Source organism: Tasmannia lanceolata, unplaced genomic scaffold (genome assembly GCF_043159265.1).
Source record: "Tasmannia lanceolata isolate RefF3 unplaced genomic scaffold, GAP_Taslan_0.1 ptg000003l, whole genome shotgun sequence".
NCBI classification, from domain to species: Eukaryota; Viridiplantae; Streptophyta; class Magnoliopsida; order Canellales; family Winteraceae; genus Tasmannia; species Tasmannia lanceolata.
The window spans coordinates 46,098,584-46,118,578 of record NW_027518680.1 but is presented as its reverse complement, the minus strand read 5'-3'; the positions used below and the strand labels follow the sequence as shown (position 1 = coordinate 46,118,578).

General features: G+C 39.6%; 1 protein-coding gene and 1 long non-coding RNA gene across 3 annotated transcripts in view; both read right to left on the bottom strand.

Moving 5' to 3' along the window:
• Positions 1-13,531, bottom strand: part of LOC143854973 (protein HOMOLOG OF MAMMALIAN LYST-INTERACTING PROTEIN 5-like) — a 58,276-nt gene extending 44,745 nt beyond the window's left edge. The window contains exons 1-2 of one of the 2 annotated variants that reach the window (XM_077365125.1): positions 13,372-13,531; positions 13,089-13,189 (exon numbers count right to left, since the gene is read on the bottom strand). In XM_077365125.1, coding sequence (XP_077221240.1) covers positions 13,089-13,189; positions 13,372-13,465 — 195 coding nt within the window. In that variant the 5' untranslated portion in view covers positions 13,466-13,531. The remainder of the gene's footprint in view (positions 1-13,088; positions 13,190-13,371) is intronic. The other variant, XM_077365133.1, reaches the window with a different exon arrangement.
• On the bottom strand, positions 292-13,080 carry LOC143854987 (uncharacterized). Its single transcript, XR_013237648.1, has 3 exons — positions 3,881-13,080; positions 2,618-2,745; positions 292-803 (listed from the first exon to the last, which is right to left on the bottom strand). It is a non-coding gene; the product is annotated as an uncharacterized LOC143854987 (long non-coding RNA).
• Positions 13,532-19,995: the final 6,464 nt, after the last annotated feature.

Below are 19,995 nucleotides of genomic sequence, written 5' to 3'. Positions count from 1 at the left end.
AGGAAAAAAGGGAAAAGGCAAAGTTTTCAATGGCTCTCGCAGCTCCTGTCTTCTCGCCTCCAATTCCCGCCAAATGAACCACAAATTCCCTCTTCTTTCCCTCCATTTTATCCTCAACTCTTACTGAAAAACAAAGATCTATAAATAACAAAGACTATCCTTTATATTTCCAACAGGGAATAAGAAAAACAAACATACATATTAGAAACTGGCATATCGAATGTCTCACAAGACAGCAACATTATTCTATCAATGTCATCCAGTGAGTCAATGGATTACCTGGTTAAGGCAGCCCTCTGTTCGTGAAAGTCAAATGTATAGATATGGCCAACAGGAGCAACAGCCCTTGCAAGAGAGGTTGTTAGAGAACCACTTCCAGTGCCCGACTCAAGAACCAGACAGCCAGGGATAACTTCCAAGTATGAAATCACAAAGCTAAAATTCGCAATATATAAAATCTGGGTCCTATGGCTTAGAACCAGAGTCCACAACTAGGAGTAGGAGGAAACATATAAACAAATCCCCCCTTATTGCTCAGCACCTTGGATCCAAAAGGCCTCCCAACCCAATCAGAATGCCTAAAGACACCAAATCAATTCTGGAGCTCTGAACCTTCACATACTTTGATGGCCTTCATGATGTCATGCCTCTCATACACGAGAACCAGGTCCCCATTGCATATGCAGCGCTGGAAAGAGTTCCTCTTTGTTGGGTCAATGGGCAACATCCTCAAAATCTTATACAAAAGATCACACAGCTTCAACTACTTTTCACTGCCATATGTGAAATTTTGTATGTTGAGCCTAATAGAACAATAAGAAAATAACCACGCATAAATAATCATAAAAAATGGAATTATGGGGAAAATATGATTGGATCTAAAATTCAAGCCGGTGATAGTGATCCATAATCGTTTCCTTCAATCAGCCTATTCTTTTCCTTCTTTTTTTTGAATATTAAATAACATGACCTTTCCTATGCATTTACTAATATGAAAGAAGAGTTTTTCTAGGTTTAAAGGTTAAAGAGGAAAGATCGATTGAGCAGCAACCTCATTAAGTTACAATGGTGTGCATATGTAGTGCATATCGAGCTCTAGTGTAGATCATTTCATACCACCCATCGGGCAGAGTACGTCTCTGATCCTCCAAGGCCCCAAAATCACATATAATGGAAAATTCAAACTATTTGATTAAATGCATTTGAGTTGTTGAATATGGATCAAAACTTATCAAATTTCTATTACTGTTCATTCGTAGGCAATTGATTGGATGGTTAAGATCATCCAATCAGGCACAAGAAGATGATGAACATACTCCATGGACCTCTTTGGCTGCCACCAAAATTAGTTCTTATTTGTAAATGGGACAATAAATCCTTTTTGGAAGGCAATAACTATATTGTTTCTAAAACTATAATAACTGTTATTTGCAAAAAAATCAGATTAAAGTCCAAACTCCCTGTTCAATTAATATGTATAATCCCATATTCAATTAAGCACTATGAACAGAAATTCGAAAACAATGCTACGAGAAGCTGCAGAACAGACCCACCTCTTCATCTTTCCTTCCAATACTATCTAAATGAATGGTAAGGCATTCTATATCTCTTCTTCCCCTATTCTTAGTATAACAACTGTATGGATGATATGATCTTTGATCCTGATCTGATCCTGATCATCCAATTGTGGATCCCACCTCATTCACAATACTTAATATGACGAAAGCATCCCCACATTTGCTAACACAATAGATAGATGGATTTCTCTAACAAATTACAATAAACACCTTCAAGGAATGACGGCAACAACCAAACAAATTGGCACACATGACTTCAGCACACAACTATCAAGTATATCAGCATTGATATGATGGGATCTATACGTGATAAGGGTAACTGTTGAATCATTCCATTCTTTGATGCTCTACCGAATCAAAGAGACCTGGATCATATACTCAAGCACACAACTATCAATTATATTAGTACTAACTATGAAACATCTAATAAAATCACTGGTAAAGCTATCAAACGAAGGAATATCATAATTCTTTTGGGCCAATAAGACATGACAGTTATTTCCTCCTCTAAATCCTGAAACACAGAAAAAAGAATTTTTTAAAAAGAAAAGGCTTAGTTTCAAAAAAATAAAGAAAAAGAAAAGAGATTAAAATCTCTTCCACCAATGAACTCAAGACCCCACTCTCATAATGCAGTCCAATGATAGCTAAAGAAAAACATGAATTTGTGACAAATACATGAAAAATATAAGAATGAGATTAATCAAACAAAATTTAAATACTATGAGGCAAGCCCAAAAGAATGCATGAAAAGGGGGAAGATTCTACAAATTAATACTAAACCAGCACATACTCGATGTATTCCAACGGCTGTAAAGGAACATATGACCATCAAAGATCTATTATCATTACTGAAAGAACTGAAATTCTTGTGTACCAAACAGAAGCAATTCACATACTGGAAGAACCGGAAAAATCAAAATCTATTTTTTTAATTAGTTTAAATGTATCTCGATCATCGATTTCAGCAGCTAGACAATCGACCAACCTTAAAAGGAAAAAAAAAATATAATACGAAATGGGTATGTGAGATTACTTACCCGATAGCCATTTCTTCTGCAAATTACCTCTTACACGATTCTCTGAAAAATGAGGAAGAAGAAAGAAAAACGTGGGGACTAGAGCTTCCAAAGGATGACAATGGCTGCACTGGTATTTTTCAGCTTGGCTGGGTGAGGAGAGGAAGAAACAAGAAAAACGTGGGGATTAGACCTTCCAAAGGATGGGAATGGCTCTGTATATTTTACATTCCCTGGGTAAGGTGAGGAAGAAGAAAGAAAAAGAGCTTAAGAAATGGTGGGAAAATGAATGAAAGTGAGGGTATATTTGTCATAAAACTGATACTCTCTCACCTGACAGCCATTTTTTAATAATTTTTAAATATCTACCCTTTATTAACAATTTAGCATAATCTTTGCATTTTCTTCATCATTTGCCCAAAAAAAAAAACATTTCCAATATGAAACTCTAAAAGCAATTTTATTTTTTGCATGTATGTGCTTCTGTAGAGAACCTTAAACCATCCCAAGTTACAGAAGATCATATAGCAACTGGGTATAAATAATAGAAAAACCAGAACCCATTCATATCAAGAAACAACATTCTCTGAAATATTACTCCTAAATTCCTAATACACATACATATCTATGTATTTGCATGTACGTGCTTTGTAGATAACTAGTATTGAGTTCATTCAGCAAAAGAGAAGGAACATACAAGGAGACAGATTCAAAATGCAATTGCTTCTCAAAAATACTCCCAAATCGTTAGCGAAGGAAAAATGGCGGAAGATTGGCAATGCCCCTTGGGATTTAGATCTCCTCTGATTTTCCTACTCATTATTCCCATTTCAAGCCCTCAACGAAACCCTTTCAAACACAAAATCAAATCCCAACCATTGAAAACCTATAAACCCTATATCAAAATATTTTCTTTCTAACAATTAATGGTTCCAGCCCATTAAAACCCAAAATTCTCTAAATCCATACAAATGAAACCCCTTGCAAAGCATTTCAAAGGCTTCAAAACTACATACTCATGCAAATTCCTCTCACAAACTACCAAAGAGGTACTTAAAAGAGCTTCACATACCAACAAACTTAGTTCCTGGTATGTGAGATCCAACCCATGACGAAACAAACCCCAAATTAACTAAACAGTAGATGAAAATGTTTAAAAATTACCTTGGAATAGTGCACGAAACAGATTTCCGGCAAGAAGGGAAGCTTTCTATGTGAGATCCAACCCATGACGAAAAAAACCCCAAATTAACAAAACCCTAGATGAAAATGTTGAAAAATTACCTTCGAATAGTGCACGAAACAGATTTCCGCCAAGAGGGGAAGCTTTCCGGCGAGTAGCTCGTGCGTCACCGAGATTCACGCCGACGTACGACGGTGACAAAGGTCGTCTCTCCACCGGCAGTGACAACTCTCGTCGGAGAAGACAAACGTAAAAAAAACAAACAGTGTCAAATGTTAAAAACGAAAGTAAGAAAAAACAAACAGTGTAAATGGTAAAAACCAAATATAAGGGTATATTTGTCTTCATGCAAATCTTCTCTCACCTCACACCCTTTTTTTATAATTTACAAATTGCTACCCTTTTTTCAGAATTTCGAATAAACATTGCATTTTTTTCATCATTTGCCCTTGAAGAAATAAAATGTGTCTTTTGGTTAAATTTGGTTGACATAATGCTTATATTTTTTTTCTTTCTCATTTTTGATTTTTTTTAGTTTTAAATATTTAAGAAAAAACATATATGGTTGTAGCGTCTTTTCCAAAACGAAACACCAAAATGGGCAAAACACTATTACATCTCATACAAGAGAATAAAATGAAATGTCAAACAAAACAGTAATAATAATTACATATACTTGTCTAAGACATATATGGAAAGGGTGGGAGTACTTCAGAGGTGGAGGTGATGGGTTAAAGCTAGGATCAAACGTGCGACCTTGATTACCCATAGATAATAACTACTTGGATGTAAGGCATGAGCATGGAATAAAAAACAATATTTAAAAGCATGGTCATTCACTAGGAAATCAGCAACAGATCTTGGCAAGCAACTCCACCAAGTCAACGTAGAGATCTGCCACGCCGAATGAAAAATTGGGAAATGGATAAAAATGCACAAAATCTTAAGTTTATATGAAACAAGAGAATGAGGTAATAGAACTTAAGTGAGAAAAGATCACCTAAATGTATGCAGGATTTGCTAGGAACCATCGCAGAAGGCATTTCGCGGATGGGCTGTTGCATGTGAGAGCAGCGACCTCGGGAATGAAGACAAAATCTGCTGAAAAGTGAGCCTGTGTGGCTGCTCTCACATGCAACAGCCCATCCGCGAAATGCATTCTGCGATGGAAGCTAGAAAATCCCTATGCATAAATATATAGTTAAAATAATGTGAATATGGGATAATGAGTGGAGAAGTGAGAGGGAGAGGAAGAGTGAGGGAAAAGTGGCTAAAATCATTATTATACTCCTAGGGATGGATCTTAAAAAAGGGTACATGAAAAGTGTTTTAGACAACAGGTATTGGGTTAGGATGGTCGACCTAATTAAATTGGGAGATTATATGTAAACCCAAAAGACACCGCTACCTAAAATTTTGTTTTTCTCGTATATAAGATAGGTAGTGTTTTGTCCAACAGGTATTGGGTCAGGATGGTCCAACTAATTAAATTGGGAGATTATATGTAAACCCAAAAGAGACAGCTATGGAATATTTTGTCTTTCTCGTATAATAGATAGGTAGTGTTTTGCCCAACAGTTACTGCGTTAGGATGGTCCACCTAATTAAATTGGGAGATTAATATGTAAACCCAAAAGAGACAGATATCTAACATGTTGTATTTCTCGTATATAAGATAAGATCAAATGCACTGCTCTCTCCCTATCTAATAAAATCTCTTTTTTGAAATAATGGGAGACTTATTAAATGAGAGAAAACAACCGAGATGGTCAATACATGCAAGAAGAGAAGCAGAAAAATACAAAACAATGAAACCCTCGAGGGGGAAGTAAATCAAATAACTCTAGCCTATCTCTGGCAACGCCTTCTATGGAAAGCCTATAACTATCAGAATCAGAATTTGTGGATTCTATAGCTCTTCTGAGATGATTATAAGAGATTGCCAATCCTGAAACCCGATCATAAATTTCGTCAAACCAATGTGCAAATCTCCACGGACGAGAACAAGCCCCCCATATCCATATAATGACGTTTAGTGAATCTCCCTCAACTATTATGCGATCAAGGGAAATGGTCTTGATAAGCTTCAGCACCAGGAGAACCGGTTTGACCTCTACCTCGTTAGTGTCAGCCATCCCTAAAGAACCTGAGTAGGCTAGTAAAGTTATCCCCAAATCATCTCTAAGTAGGCCTCCCATTCCAGCTGGCCCAACATTACCCATGCTTCACCCATCAAAATTCAACTGCGGTTTTCCCGGATCTGGCAGGATACATACACTGCCAGGAGCCTGAACCTGTTCACCCAGGCTATTGTTAAAGATATCACCTTGGTAACGATGAAATGAGAGCTCTTGACAAGGCCCTTGAACACTTTGGCATCCCTTTCTTTCCACAGAAACCAAATGGTGGCAAGTAGAACTACCCGCCATAGAATTTTTCCTTCATTCCTCCATGGCTCATAGAACCAGTTATCCAACATTTCAACCAACTTGGATGCGAAAACCCATGATATACCGAAAACCCATGCAAAAGCATATGATCAACTGACTCAGCTACCTACACTCATAAAGCACAACGATCAATGATTATCATTTTTCTATTACGCAGATTGTCCACCGTGAGTATTTTGTCATGGAAGGTTGTCCATCCAAAGGCCCGGACGCTGGGCGGAGCAGGTACATCCCATATCATGATGAGAGGCGAAGATGCTAGGCAAGGAGAAAGCTGACAGTAGAATGATTTTACGCTGAGGACCAAGAGGATCACCAGATCCAAACCCTTTTATCTTCCCCATATTCCCCATTCCTCTTGATGTAGCAAGACTGAACCACCTCCAACAATCTGACTATGTGAACGACTTCTCTCTCAAAAAAGTTCCTCCTAAAATTAAGTTTCCAAGAAATTATATTTCCCTCCCACTCAAAGTAGTCCTTCAAAAACACATCCTAATCTGAGGTCACAACGAATAAGGCTAGAAAAACCACCTTAAAGGGCGCATCTTTACACCAAATGTCGTGCCAGAACATAATTTATCCCCTTGTACACCCTCAATAAATTTATACTTCTGTCTGAGAATTTCTCTCCATATAGTTAGGGCATTATGACTATAATTATCACCAGAAATCCAATGGCCAAGCAAAGCCCGATATTTGCTCGCAACGACTTTAGCCCAAAGGTGATCCCTATGCCCCCTAAACCGCCATGGCCGCTTCCCAAGCAGAGCCTTGTTCATTTCCTTCAGGCTCCTGATCCCAAGACCTTCGGCTTTAATGGGACTCCATCCCTCCTTCCAAGCGACCAAATGAAATTTTCTTTTCTCGTTCGATCCTCCCCAAAGGAATCTTCTTTGTATCTGCTTTATTCTCTTAATGACACTCATCGAGCACTTGAAGATAGATAATTGATAAAATGGTAAATTATCCAAGACCACTTTAATCAGAGTTATTCTTCCACCTAAAGAGACCATATTCCCCTTCCAAGTGTCTAATCACTTCTCCATTCTTTCCACTATTGAGACCCATTCCCTCTTCCTCAGCCGACCTATGCACATAAGAATACTGAGGTTATTTTGATGGGAAGCTATCTACAGAGCAACTAAGAAGTCCGGCCACTCCTTCAATATCGTGGTTTGGAATATTAATGCCAAGGAGTGTTGATTTCCTCATATTGGATCTCTGACCCATCACCACCTCATAACAGCAATTCAATATGGCCTTCAAACTTACCAACTTATTATAATTAAAAAAAAAATAGTGCATGATCCACCTCTAGAGCACTGAACAGCTACGTGTCATTTGCAAATTGAAGATGCGACACTTCCGTTGGAGGATCCCACCTTAAAGCCATCGATCAGCCCTTAGGCCTTCCTTTTCACAATCAATCTGTTGATGGTCTCTGCTACTATCAAAAATAGGAATGGTGATAAAGTATTCCCCTGTTTCAACCCTCTAGAAGATTTGAAGAAACCTTTCGACGGCCCATTGACCAAGATAGAGAACCAGGCTGAGGACGCACATGACATAATCTAAGCACACCACCTATCTCCAAACCCCATTCTACTCAATAAATAGAAAAGGCAGTCCCATTCCACCCAGTCGGAAGCTTTCTTCATATCCAACTTACAAATGATACCCTTCTCCCCTTGCTTGGCAATATACATCTCCTACCTCACCTGCAATCAATACATTTCTAGGATTTGTATTCCTTGGACGAAGGCCGACTAATTGATTGATATGTAGTTGCCGGAAACTCCTTGGGCAGGTGGGAAACCCGTTTCCCCTGAAAAGTGTTTCTCGCGGGTGGGAAACTCGTTTCCCCTAAAATGCATTTCCCGCGTTTCGGAAAAGTTTCCGAAATATGATAAAAATTTGGAGAAATGTTTCCGAAACGCATGGGAAACATAACTTATGTAAATCATATGTGAAACGCATGATAAACGTATGCAACACTCGTAGAAAACGCATGTGAACGTGTAGGAAATATGCGTGGAACTTACGAAAATCATTTTGGGAAAAACACATCAAAAATTGTGGAATATATAATAAAAAAGAAAACAATAGCATATATGGTAAGAAAAATAAAAACCAGTAAAATTCAAATAGAAATTTGAAATTAACAAAATTTAAATCTACCAAACCACATATTTCGTGTTTTCCTTGTGTTTCATGTGTGTTTTTTCTATTGTTTCTAAAACGCTTCTAATGCGTTTAAATCACTTTCTCATTTCTCATTTCCCCTATATTTTTTTTCATGCGTTTCCCGTTTCTGTTTCACGTTTCGTTTCCCGAATCCGTTTCCTAATCTTTGGCAACACCTTTAACCGCTCCACCAAAACTTTTACCAGGATTTTGTATAAGCATCCAACTAACTGATAGTGCAAAAATCCCCAAGGCTCACTGCACCCTTTATCTTGGGGTTAAGTGTTATGAATGTGGCTCCAATTCCTCTGGCTAACTCCAAGACTTCATAGAATTCCGAAAAGAATTGGACATCATCTTTCACAAAATCCCAACAGTTTTGGAAGAAAGCGATGCAACATTCGTTAGGCCCAGGAGCTTTGTCCTAACCTAGAGCCCAGAGACTCGATCTCACCACTTCCTCCTCAAAAGGGTTTTCCAGAAGCATTGTCTCTCTCCCCAAGCCTGTCAAAAGGAAACCCATCCAGTTTTAGCCGGGTTACATGATATGATGAATATAGCCTCGAGTAAAAATCCACTATCTCCTTGATGATAACTTCATTTTCCTCCCAAAGTATCCCATCAACCATCAATGAGTTTATACGATCAGCCCGCCTCCTAGCACTTGTTATTCCGTGAAAGTACATAATTTTTTTATCTCACTCCTTAAGCCATAGGGCTATAGATCTCTGTCTCCAAAGAATTTCCTCTTGGAGCACCAACCGGTTGAATTACTCTTTCAAGAAACCCATCTCCTCCACCTCCTCTTGACTATCGAGACCACCTTCATCTGCCATAGCGATTTCCTAGATCCAACAGAGAAACCTGTTTTTTCTTTGCTCTCCCTCACGCTTGAACTTTTGATTCCACTCCTTCAGCTTTCCTTTTATAGCGTAGCTTTTTTCTTATTCTTACATCTACTGGACCTGAAACTGAGGCCTCGCTCCACCACCCTCGCAACCTTTCCTCCATCTTGGGAGACTGAAGGCACACTAACTAAAAAACGGAATGGGTTATGACCCCAAGACTGTAGCCTGGGGTTGAGTAAAAGGGGGACGTGATCTAGAGATCGTATTAGGCAGCGCCCTTCCGTTATACATCTGAGAATGAAGACAATCATCGAGGGCAAATAAGGAATCTATATATTCAACACCGATTCTCATTTCCCACCCAAGTGAATTAAACCCCGTTAAGCGGAAAATCCACTAGCTCATGTCTACCTATGAAATCGGCAAAAGCAGCCAAGCATTGAGTCGTTCTGCTGCAACCTGCTCTTTCCTCCACCAATCTAATGACATTGAAATCACCTCCTATGCACCAAGGAAAGGCCCATTGCAGCCTGATCTCGTCAAGTTCTTGCCACAACAACCTCCTATCGGCTCTTGAGATTGGCCCGTATACACCCGGAAAGATCCACTTTGATTGGTCGGATACCCTTTTTTCTTTTAAATGGAGACCCCAAATGAATAAGAGATGAATGTAGCTGCTTTAAATTTGAAGGAAGCTATATAGAAAAAATACTCCCACCAATCACGTAGCAGATCTGCTCTTTAGGCCCCATGGAAAAGTAGTCGGATATCTTCATGACAATAGATATGGAGAATCTCCCAATATAATTATCAACCATCTCTACTTCGACTGTATCCCAGGCCATTAAAACTCGCCCAGTGTTGCCCACTGCATCAATAGTCGAGAAGTCCCAAGAAGACCGGCAACCCAATGCTTTCAAAACAGTTCTATGCATGCATTTCATCTTAGTCTCTTGCAGACACAGGATATACTGTTTATTCTTACGCATCAGCTGCTTAATATGGGCATTTTTTATCAAGTCTTCCCAGACCTCTTACATTCCTTACCATGATCTCCATTACACACCAATCTGACTTGATCGCCCTCCCTAAGATTGTATCCCACCCGTTCTACCTCTTCCTCAGCCTCTTAATCTACTGCCCTATGTGCTTTCATAATTAATCAAAGACTGTAATCTGACGAGCTCGCTGATCATTCTCCTTGATCTTGTAACTTTGGTCCCTTATTTCTGGCAGGTGGAACATTCATCACAAATTCGACTCCAAGCCCACATAAGAAAGCCCCAGAGCCTTGCTTGTCACCATGAGATAACTTCCTGATCTTTAGACACTTATTGACTTTCCTCAAACTGCTCAAGGTCGGTTTCCAAAGGGTTTGGATCATGGGTAACTCCCTCCCGGGGGAGGGAGGAGGGGGAGTCTCATCCTCTACCGGCTAAGGTCCTGACCCTGCATCCTGCATCCTGCATCCTGCCAAACACATGGGATGATGGGCAAACCATGTACATTAGCTGGAAATCTGGATAGCGTACCTGAATATGGAAACGAGTCTCTGGGAGAGTAAAAGCCTTCACTCCGCTTCGAACTTTTACGATCATCAACCCTAGACACTGAAACCACCCTCGAACCTACTGCTTGGCCATGGGTTCTTGGAAATCCCCCACAGAAAAAGGCAAAGAGTTATTCCGCTGGGTCCAGCCGCCTACGCGGGGGCGAAGACCCCATCCTGACACAGCCCTTCTTTGATCCTGCCCTGCATGCGATGAGTCTACAGCAGCGCACAATAAATTTTGAATTTCAAAATTTACAACTCTGCCCTCCCCACTAATGTTTGCCTGAGCTTCGGTGACCGTCTAGTTGGGCTCCTCTGTCTATAGCGATTGAACTCCACCACTGGGCGAGAATCTTCTCTCCTCACCACCTCTCATGAAATCCCTGCCCCCAAACCATCTCCTCCCTGCGGAGGAGGTATCCCCACCCCCAGCAGCATCAATTTCTAAGCTGATTGTTGATCATTCTCCAATTGAACGAGAAAGCCTCGCCTCCGCCCAGAACACAAAGCCATCTACAACCATTGGCAATTTGGCACCGATACACTAAGTGAACAACTGGAGTCTGTATCAGCAATGTACCTTTATCGTAAATGTATCCCTCCATGCACGATGCAACCGCCGTCAAGACCCTGCCAACTTAGAACCCAATCCTCCTAAAATTGCTCTCACATCACGCATGCGGTGGAAGTGTGGAACTCCGTTGATCTCTCCTTTATCGTAACTGTATCCCGCCATGCACGATGAATCCACCACCAACACCGTTCCAACTTTGAACCCGATCCTCCTGAAATTGCTCCCACACCACGCATGTGGTGGAACTTTGCTGATATCCCACCAGGTTGCCAGGGCCCATGATGGCGAAGGCAAATTTGATATACGAAGGTGATAACTCCTCAAACGGAGATCCCTCGCTAGATGTCCATATTTGTTTCAATTAATCCATATTTGCATTCAGAGGGATGATTAGAACCTCTTTCAAGTCAAGTTGGTAAAGATGGTCTCCCTGAAACCCTCCTCTGTGAAGCCATCTCTCTGTTGACGTAAGAGATTCCATCCAGTTTGCAACAAGTTTTCCCCAGATGCCGCTCTTCGCATTTGGAATTGATAGAAGAAGGGTAATCTCGCCTGGATTTCAACCCTTCTGAAGCTCTGAAAGCTCTTCTGCATTTCCAGCAAATGGTTCCTCCAACCCTTCCTGGTGGTGGTCTCGAGCTAGAGGCGGGAGATTGGTTCCTTCCGAAGCTTGACCCTGTTTGGTTGAATCCTCCTACTCTGACCTCCCAGAGGGATATTCTGTTCACACGATGACCAGAGCTTCTTGCATCTCCAACATTCCAACCTTTTTGAAGTTAACTACCTACATTTTGAACATATCCAATCCCCCATTCTGCCATCTTTTATTAGGCTTGCAGCTCTTACATATCTCCTCCCCCGTCTTCCTCAAGCTACTTCCCACCTACTTTCATCCCTTAAAATTTCGTTTTCGTCCGGACCTTCGATCTCCACAACACTTCCTCCTAAACCGGCTGGGATACCACCACTATAGGTGGCACCTTGACAACATTCCGGCGCTCCCTGCACTCGACAGCCCCCCGAAGAAGACGCCGTCATTGCTCCCTATCAACATAATGTCATTATCTAACAAAATTCATTACCATTAAAAAAAATCAAATGCACTGCCCAATGTTGCAGCAGAAAACATCTTCCAGTTGAGCCTTCACCCTTATATCTTGAATATGCTTTCACCTGTCTCCATTGCTGCAATCCTAACATCAGGAAGTCATGACAAGTTGATAAATCAACAAACTGCCAACCCCAATCTCATTCAACATTCCAATTCCAACTCGAACACCCATAACTTAAAAATCAGCTCTTTAAAACCTCCCTTTAAGAAAATACTGATGGAGAATTGTCAATGCCAAAAATAAGTGTTGGCTGAAAGTTCAAAACTGTAGTAATAGAAGAGAAGTAGTGGCCTCGGTTATAATGGAACAAGATGAATTGCCCATAGTAGATTCTTTACTTTTTTTTACAATTTGGGCATCTGGGCAGGCCCAAAATACCAAATTTCTCTCCTCCATGTGTTAACAAGGGTTGTTATAAGAGATTGAAGTAACAGTTCTAGTGGTAATTTTGCCCTCCATTTGCACTAGAGATTTTTGCATTAGAAGCATAATTTCAAATAATAATAAAAAGAAGAAGAAAATCCAAAAAAATGAAATTCAATTCCAAAAAAAGAAAAAATATATATATGAAATTGAGAATTGGGACCTTTTCAAGCTGCTTCATGAGCGAGATAAGGAGTGAATTCGTCGTCTTCGTGCGCTCCTTCTGAGGAATAATCAGCCCTCGTTCCATTGCGTATAATCGGCCTAAAAAGGAAACAAAATATAAAAATGAAAACAAAAAAGAACTACAGCAGATGAACAATAAAATCAAAAGCGCAGAAGGAGAAGAAAAGTTATGGAAGGTGTGAAAGAAGAAAAGTGAAGGTGGGGTTGAAAGCTAGGGTTAGGGTTTTGAATAATTTGGAATTCTGAAGGAGGGTGATTACAGTAATAGGCTACGAGCGGCTCGTGTTTCTGTAATTCATCGGCTCTCTGAAGGTACGGAAGGAGGAGCTTTGCTGGCTCGTTCTCGCTCCCCATCTCGATCCTATTTTCAAAACGTACAGACTGAAGAGGAGGAATACCGTATATATACTCCCATTCTTTTTTCACGGGTATTAAAAAGTTGATAGAGTGAGGGACTTACACGGAAAGATACAGTATATATTCCTTCTTGTTGTTGATGACTTCCAAAAGTTTTGTTAAGTCATATTTCCGTCCCCTTTTTTCCCTGGCCAACCCATTTGGTGTATTTATGACCAAGGTTTTGAATTTCGGTTTCGGTGTCAGTTTTGGCCACCACCGAAACCGAAATTCGGTTCGGCCGAAATCATGTAAAAATATGATTATGATTTCATTTATTTTTTTAATTTTGACCGAAATGTCTAAAATTTTGGTGCCAATTTCAGCGATTTCAGTTGAAATTTTGGCTATTTCGGTGGAAATTTCTTAAATTTTGGTGGAAATTATAACATTTCGGTTTACATTTTTTTAATTTCAGTGGAAATTTGTAAAAAATCCAAAAATGAAATTTGAACCAAAATTTCTAGGACATTTCGACGAAATTTCGAAATTTGGGTAAAATTTCTGCAAAATCTTATAAAGAAACGACTTCATGTGAATTTCGTTTCAGTTGGTGCCGAAATTTAAAACCATGTGTATGACTACCATTTTACACTACAATGGGGTTGAGGAAGGGAGGAAGGAAGGAAGAAAGAGAGCCTAATATATCATTTCCCTTTTCAAAGTTAAAAGAGTGTGGGGGCCGAATGCGTTTGGATCGCTCCTACCGATCAAAGATGATCATCATGGTTCTGGTCTCATGCATAAAGGCTCATCCTAGATTTGGGCCTTAAAACAAATCAACGGCTTAGCTTCTTAGTGGAACCCTATGGTAGGTGTAAATTTTGTCCTCCGACTAGCGAATGACATGTAGCATCAACCCAACTTGCCACTTATAGAATGAGGGCAAGGAAGTCATTCTCCCACTCTCCATCAAAAGTGATTCCAAACAAATAGGAAAGCGCCTTGTAGGAGATCCGAACATCACATGGCAACCTTCCTACAAGTTCGGGCGTATAAATTGAAACTGAGCTCCACTAGGAAACTTGAATATCTCACCGTTTAGTCGCATTCCTCTTTTTGAAAATAAGTGGAAATGACGGGCAAAAGGAAAAAAGAAAAGAAAAAGAAAAGCGAGGAAAAAAGAGGAAAATATGTGTTTTCTTATTGGGAAAATGGAAATGGCCTTTTATTCGTTCTTCTTCGTTCTTATCTCATAACAGCAAAGAAGCTTCTGCAGGTGCTGGTGTAGATAAAAATTTATCGCTGCACTCATTCCAGAGATAAACACAAATACCTAATCGACAAGATTCAGATAAAAATTGTCTTGCAATGCACGGGCTATGCATAACTCCAAGCAAAATTAGGGTTAGGGCAGACGACTACAGGCGTTGGTCAGGGCAAAACCGGGTTAGGGCAAGATCCAGGTGCATATGATGATCTCTGGTAATGGGAAGAAGGGGAGAAATGGGCCTTTTGCTCTTCTCATTGCCAGCAACATAGAGAAGTCAAGGTTAAGGAAAAATCAACGTTTTCTCCTTATAACTAGCAACATAGGATTGTTTCTGCTCCATAGGTGATCTCTAAACCCATCTCTTCTAGTGTTGATAACTCCACAGGTTTCTGGGAAAAAGCGGGATCCTTCTCGTATGATGATTTCCGGTGATGGAAAGAAAGAGAGAGAAAGTTCTTGTGTTCTTCAGGCTAGAGAGAGAGAGAGAGAGGATCTCCGGTGATGAAAAGAAATGGTTTTCTTCTTGTATGATCTTCATCCAGCAGGTTCAGTTGGATGATGATATTCTGTAATGATCTTTGCAGGAGAGAGAGAGAGAGAGAGAGAGAGAGAGAGAGAGATTTTGTGTTGTGTGTTCTAATGGAAAATGCCAAAATTCATTCCTCACAGATGGAAAACGAAAACTGAAAAGGGAGCCGACAAAGAATCCATGCCACCCGACAGAGATTTCACGTCAGTTGCTCCTTCCCTTAAGTAACACAACTAAATGACCGAATTTTTGTGTCTTAGGAAAAAAGGAGCATTTTCCTTTTCTTTTTCCACCGAAGTAGGAGAAAGGAATAGAGGACAAGATAAACATAGAAACCGACTCCTTAGGGAAGTCAACCAATAAGGAAAGTATTCATATTCGAAACTGCAGAGGACTTTGGATCTATAAAAAGAACCCCACTCTCAAAGTAACTATGATCTCTAGCATATAGTTACTTTGCTCCTTGGCTATTCGAATTTATCCTATCTATGCTGATTTCTGCCTTAAGCATCAGAGGGGCTTCCCAAAGTCCAAACTTCGGGACCTCTATCGTGTGTTCTCTGAGCACAGGACATGCACGGATCAATGTACTATTCAAGCTCCTCAGACGGAGCAGATTTTGGCACCAACAAAATTGGTGTCGTCCATGGGACACTTCAACTTTTCAGTCAAAGAAACCTGTATTTTGAAGAAACCTCTATTTTGAAGAGCATAATGACTAGGAGTAATCAAACATGACGAGGAGAGATATGACATTCTAGTTATTTATTGACTTAAAATGTTCCTGGTTGGAGTTGTAGACACCCCATTTTGACCGTGCCCTAAACCATCCAATTTTGTGCAAACCCCCCATCAAATCATTGAGTTAGGGTCCCAAACTTCATCCTAAGCTAGGTTAGGGTCCCATTTAGCTCCCTACAAAATTTCATCGAATTCCGAGCGCGTTTGCTTAGCGAACGAGATGAGAGAATGCCATAGTATAAACCAGAAAAGGGGGGTGAGTTTATCCTGGGGAGGGTTGAACTTAGCCATATAGGACGCGCAAAACCGCGCGCCTATCATTTTCTTTGCGCAACCGCGCGCTCATCAAGTTAGTAGTGCCAATATCATTTCCCAGAATTTTCTATAAATATGAAAATCAAAGCTTAAGAAAAAAAAAATTCGCAGAGATAGAGAGAGAAAGCCGATCTAGATCTCAAACCCTCTTTTGTTTTTTCCCCTCTTCTCCGGCCAAATCCGCTTATCTTCTCCGGTGATCTCCGTCAAGACTCCGACTACATCGTCACAACGATCTTGCAGAAAGAAAGAAAGAGAGAGAGAGAGAGAGAGAGAGAAAGAAAAAGGAAAATCCCTTTTTAGTGAGAGGAAGTAGATCTTGCCGATCTTTGTCTTCTCCGATCGATCTCTGCAGCTTCCGACAAAAGATCATTTGTTCCGGCCAATTCTCAGCCGATCGGAACTCCGGCAAGGTTAGGCTCTGGTCAGATCTAGCTAAATTCTAGTTAGAGTATCTGAGATTCAGCCTCAGATTTACTCATTTTCTTCCTTTCATTATTCGATATTCTATCTAGAAATTTCAAAACCCTAGCCTCTTCTTCCCTATTTTCTATCAATCATCTTCTCCGGCAAGACTCGCCGGTGCTCTGATCATTTATTTTCACCTCTATCTTGTTCAAAACCTTAGATCTGTCTTTTGTAGTCTCAAATCTTAGATCTCATTCATTCTTTTTCCATCTTAGACCTTAGATTTTATCCTTAAGCCCTAGATCTATACTCCTAGACCTTAGATCTGTGATCTCTAACCCTAGCCTACAACTTTTATTTTCCGATCAAGAAATCACCTAGCTTCGATCCTCCTTTTTCTTCCGATCTTAGATCTGTCTTAGACAAGATTTGGAGATTCTCAAGTGCAATTTAAAGAAGAATAAAGAGGAGAAAGATAGATCTGCTAAAGCTCTATTTCAGTTTGGGCATTTGATTCAATCAAAGTTCATTAAGTATAAAAAGGAAGGAAGATCTTTCAAGCTCTGTTTTGTTAGCAAATCAGGTATTTTATTTTTCAGAGTATGAATGTGTTTGTGTGCTTGTTAAATTTTTGAGTTTCTTTTCTTTTCTCAGGTTTACATTCATTTCCTGAGGATTACATGGATTGTTTCTGATTTTCTTTGGTAAAATGATGAGTTGTTGTATGATTTTCATGTATCTTACACTGTTATATAGTGTTCTAGTGGTGGATTTATGTGAGATAGAGATATAGATCATATCATATTCTTCACATTTCAGGTTAATTATATTCTATGCCATGATCCTCTTTCTTTGTTAATGCTTATTTCAGTTTGAATTCCTCAATTTTACATCATATGGTTGGTGTACAGATTCTCTGATGAAACATAATCCCATGATTCTTACATTTAGTTTGTATGTAGTTGAGATTTCTATTGTGTCTGAAAATGAATGTGTAATTAATAATTAGTTTAAAAATATTATGCATATTGAGTAAGATTGTACCTAGTTCAAGACTCTGGTGGTATCATTGCATCTCCATATTCGTTAGATTTTGTTTCCACTAACCTGTATGTGCTTCAATTTTTCTCAAAATAAGCTCTCTAACTGTCCTGTTAATGAATAAACACCTGAACACATCTTGTCCTCATTTAGTCCATTAGGAATGTGCTTGACATTTTCTTAAATATAGATAAAATGGGCTGATACCTATGTTGCTATATTTTGATGACAGGAATCACTTTTCACTGTCATGTTTTTTGTAATCAATTCTTGAAGGTCATTTTTTTAGGTGTATGTAATGCTATTTGCAAAGTTAATTTAATATGATCGAAATGGTATAAAATATCTTGATGGTTTTCTTAGCGAATATATGAAGCTGGCCAGTTCTTTCTGAGACAATTAGAGTCTTTGTTTTAAGAATACTTCTTAAAGTTTTGTATGAAAAATTATTTAGGCAAAAATATGATTCCTGGACATAATCTGCAATCAAATGAGCATCATTTTATTAAATCAGTTCATATGTTGAGTTGTTTGCATTATAAGGAAACCATGATGTTTGTCTGGAAGTTATAAAATTTCAGTCATGATTGTAGATTTTTTTTCTTACTTATCACACGGATTTTACACTAATGACTGGAGTTGTGAATGTTATACCTATCAAGGATGTGTCGGAGAATTTGAATAAGTAGTTGCTCTCAACTTTGTTGAATGGATTAACACAGGAAATAAAATAGTTCAGGTTGAATGCAGCCTCACATAGTCATTTGTTGTCACTGTTAGACTTGTACCTCTCTTAGGTAGATATGCAATTACATGTTTTTCGATGAATTATTACTCTTGGATTATTGTAGCTGGATAAACTACATTTTGGATAATTGATAAACTAATGGTGCTCCATATGTTTATAAACACACGTATGGTTGTTTATTTATTTGGGAGTGACACAACAGAACTTTGAATTAACAATACATGCATGTTGGTCATTCTTGGTGTAATTATTTACACAGGGTTGGTTATTTTCATTAGACCATGAGTCTTTTAGGAATAAGAATAGCATTCCGACATCACTAAAAGAAGAGGTGTCTTTGTAGAATTATTCTCTGATAAGATCATTAGATAAAAGGGAAAAGGACATAATGGAGAGATGATTTCATCAGCTGAAGAAGCAGTTGTGGACCCCGATCTCGAGGACGAATGGGCGAGGGACACGAGATCCCACGCCGATTCTCTAAGATCTCCACAATGTGAAGGAGAGCTCTACCAAGGAACTCTCGAAATTGTGCCACTCACAGCATGGGTGGCGATATAAATGAGATACCTCTCGATTCAAGGACTAGCCCGGAACCAAGATGTACCTATAACAAATAAGAGTCGCCATCCAAGGAAAGAGGCCCTGGATCCCATGAAATACTCTGTTGCAACGGATAACTAGAGATACAAAAGTCTGTGCCTGATAACGAATGGGGAAGGTATTAAGCGCCCCCAATTCGCCCAAGTGCAAACACCTGGTCTCTTATGCCATTTTTAATTAATTTTGAAGAGTTTTGGGCTAAAATCATGTGAAATGGGAACGAGTATCCCCGAGAAAACGTCTATCTATGCATGCATGACCCGGGGATGGGCAGAAGAAAATAAACATCCAAATCCTAACTCACCGCATCTAATCCTAACCCATCACATCTAGGAAAGCAATAACATCCGCATGCACAACTACAGCTAAGCAAGTAATAGCAGATATGATAAGCAGAAAAGCGGTAAATAAGCATATGATCATGATAAGTAAGCCAATAAATGTCACAGCTAAGCAAGTAAATAAGCAGGTGAAACTAAATGCACAAGGAACAAGCAAGCTGAAAGTAAACACACACGGAACCAAAGACAAACACATGATAAGCTAAAAGATGCGAGGAAGGAAAGGAATCAGAAAATAGACGGTATGCGCAAACCCAGGATGCCAGGGAAAAGAAAATGGGACATACGATAGACTCAGGGAGCGATTCTAAAGGAATCGAGCTCAGTGATCCTGATCCGCTAAAATCGGACAAGTCTCGCGATCGTCATAGCCTATCGTTGGGCTCAGCGAGGACAATCCCTGTAAAGGGGCCACGCTACGTCGTCGCCCGTCCCAAAACCCGATAAAACGTCGGAAAACCGATAAAACCGGCAAACCACAATCAAAACCGGTAATGAGATAAAAAGAAGGCTCTGAGTGACCTGGCAATCACCATCCTTGCCTATTTT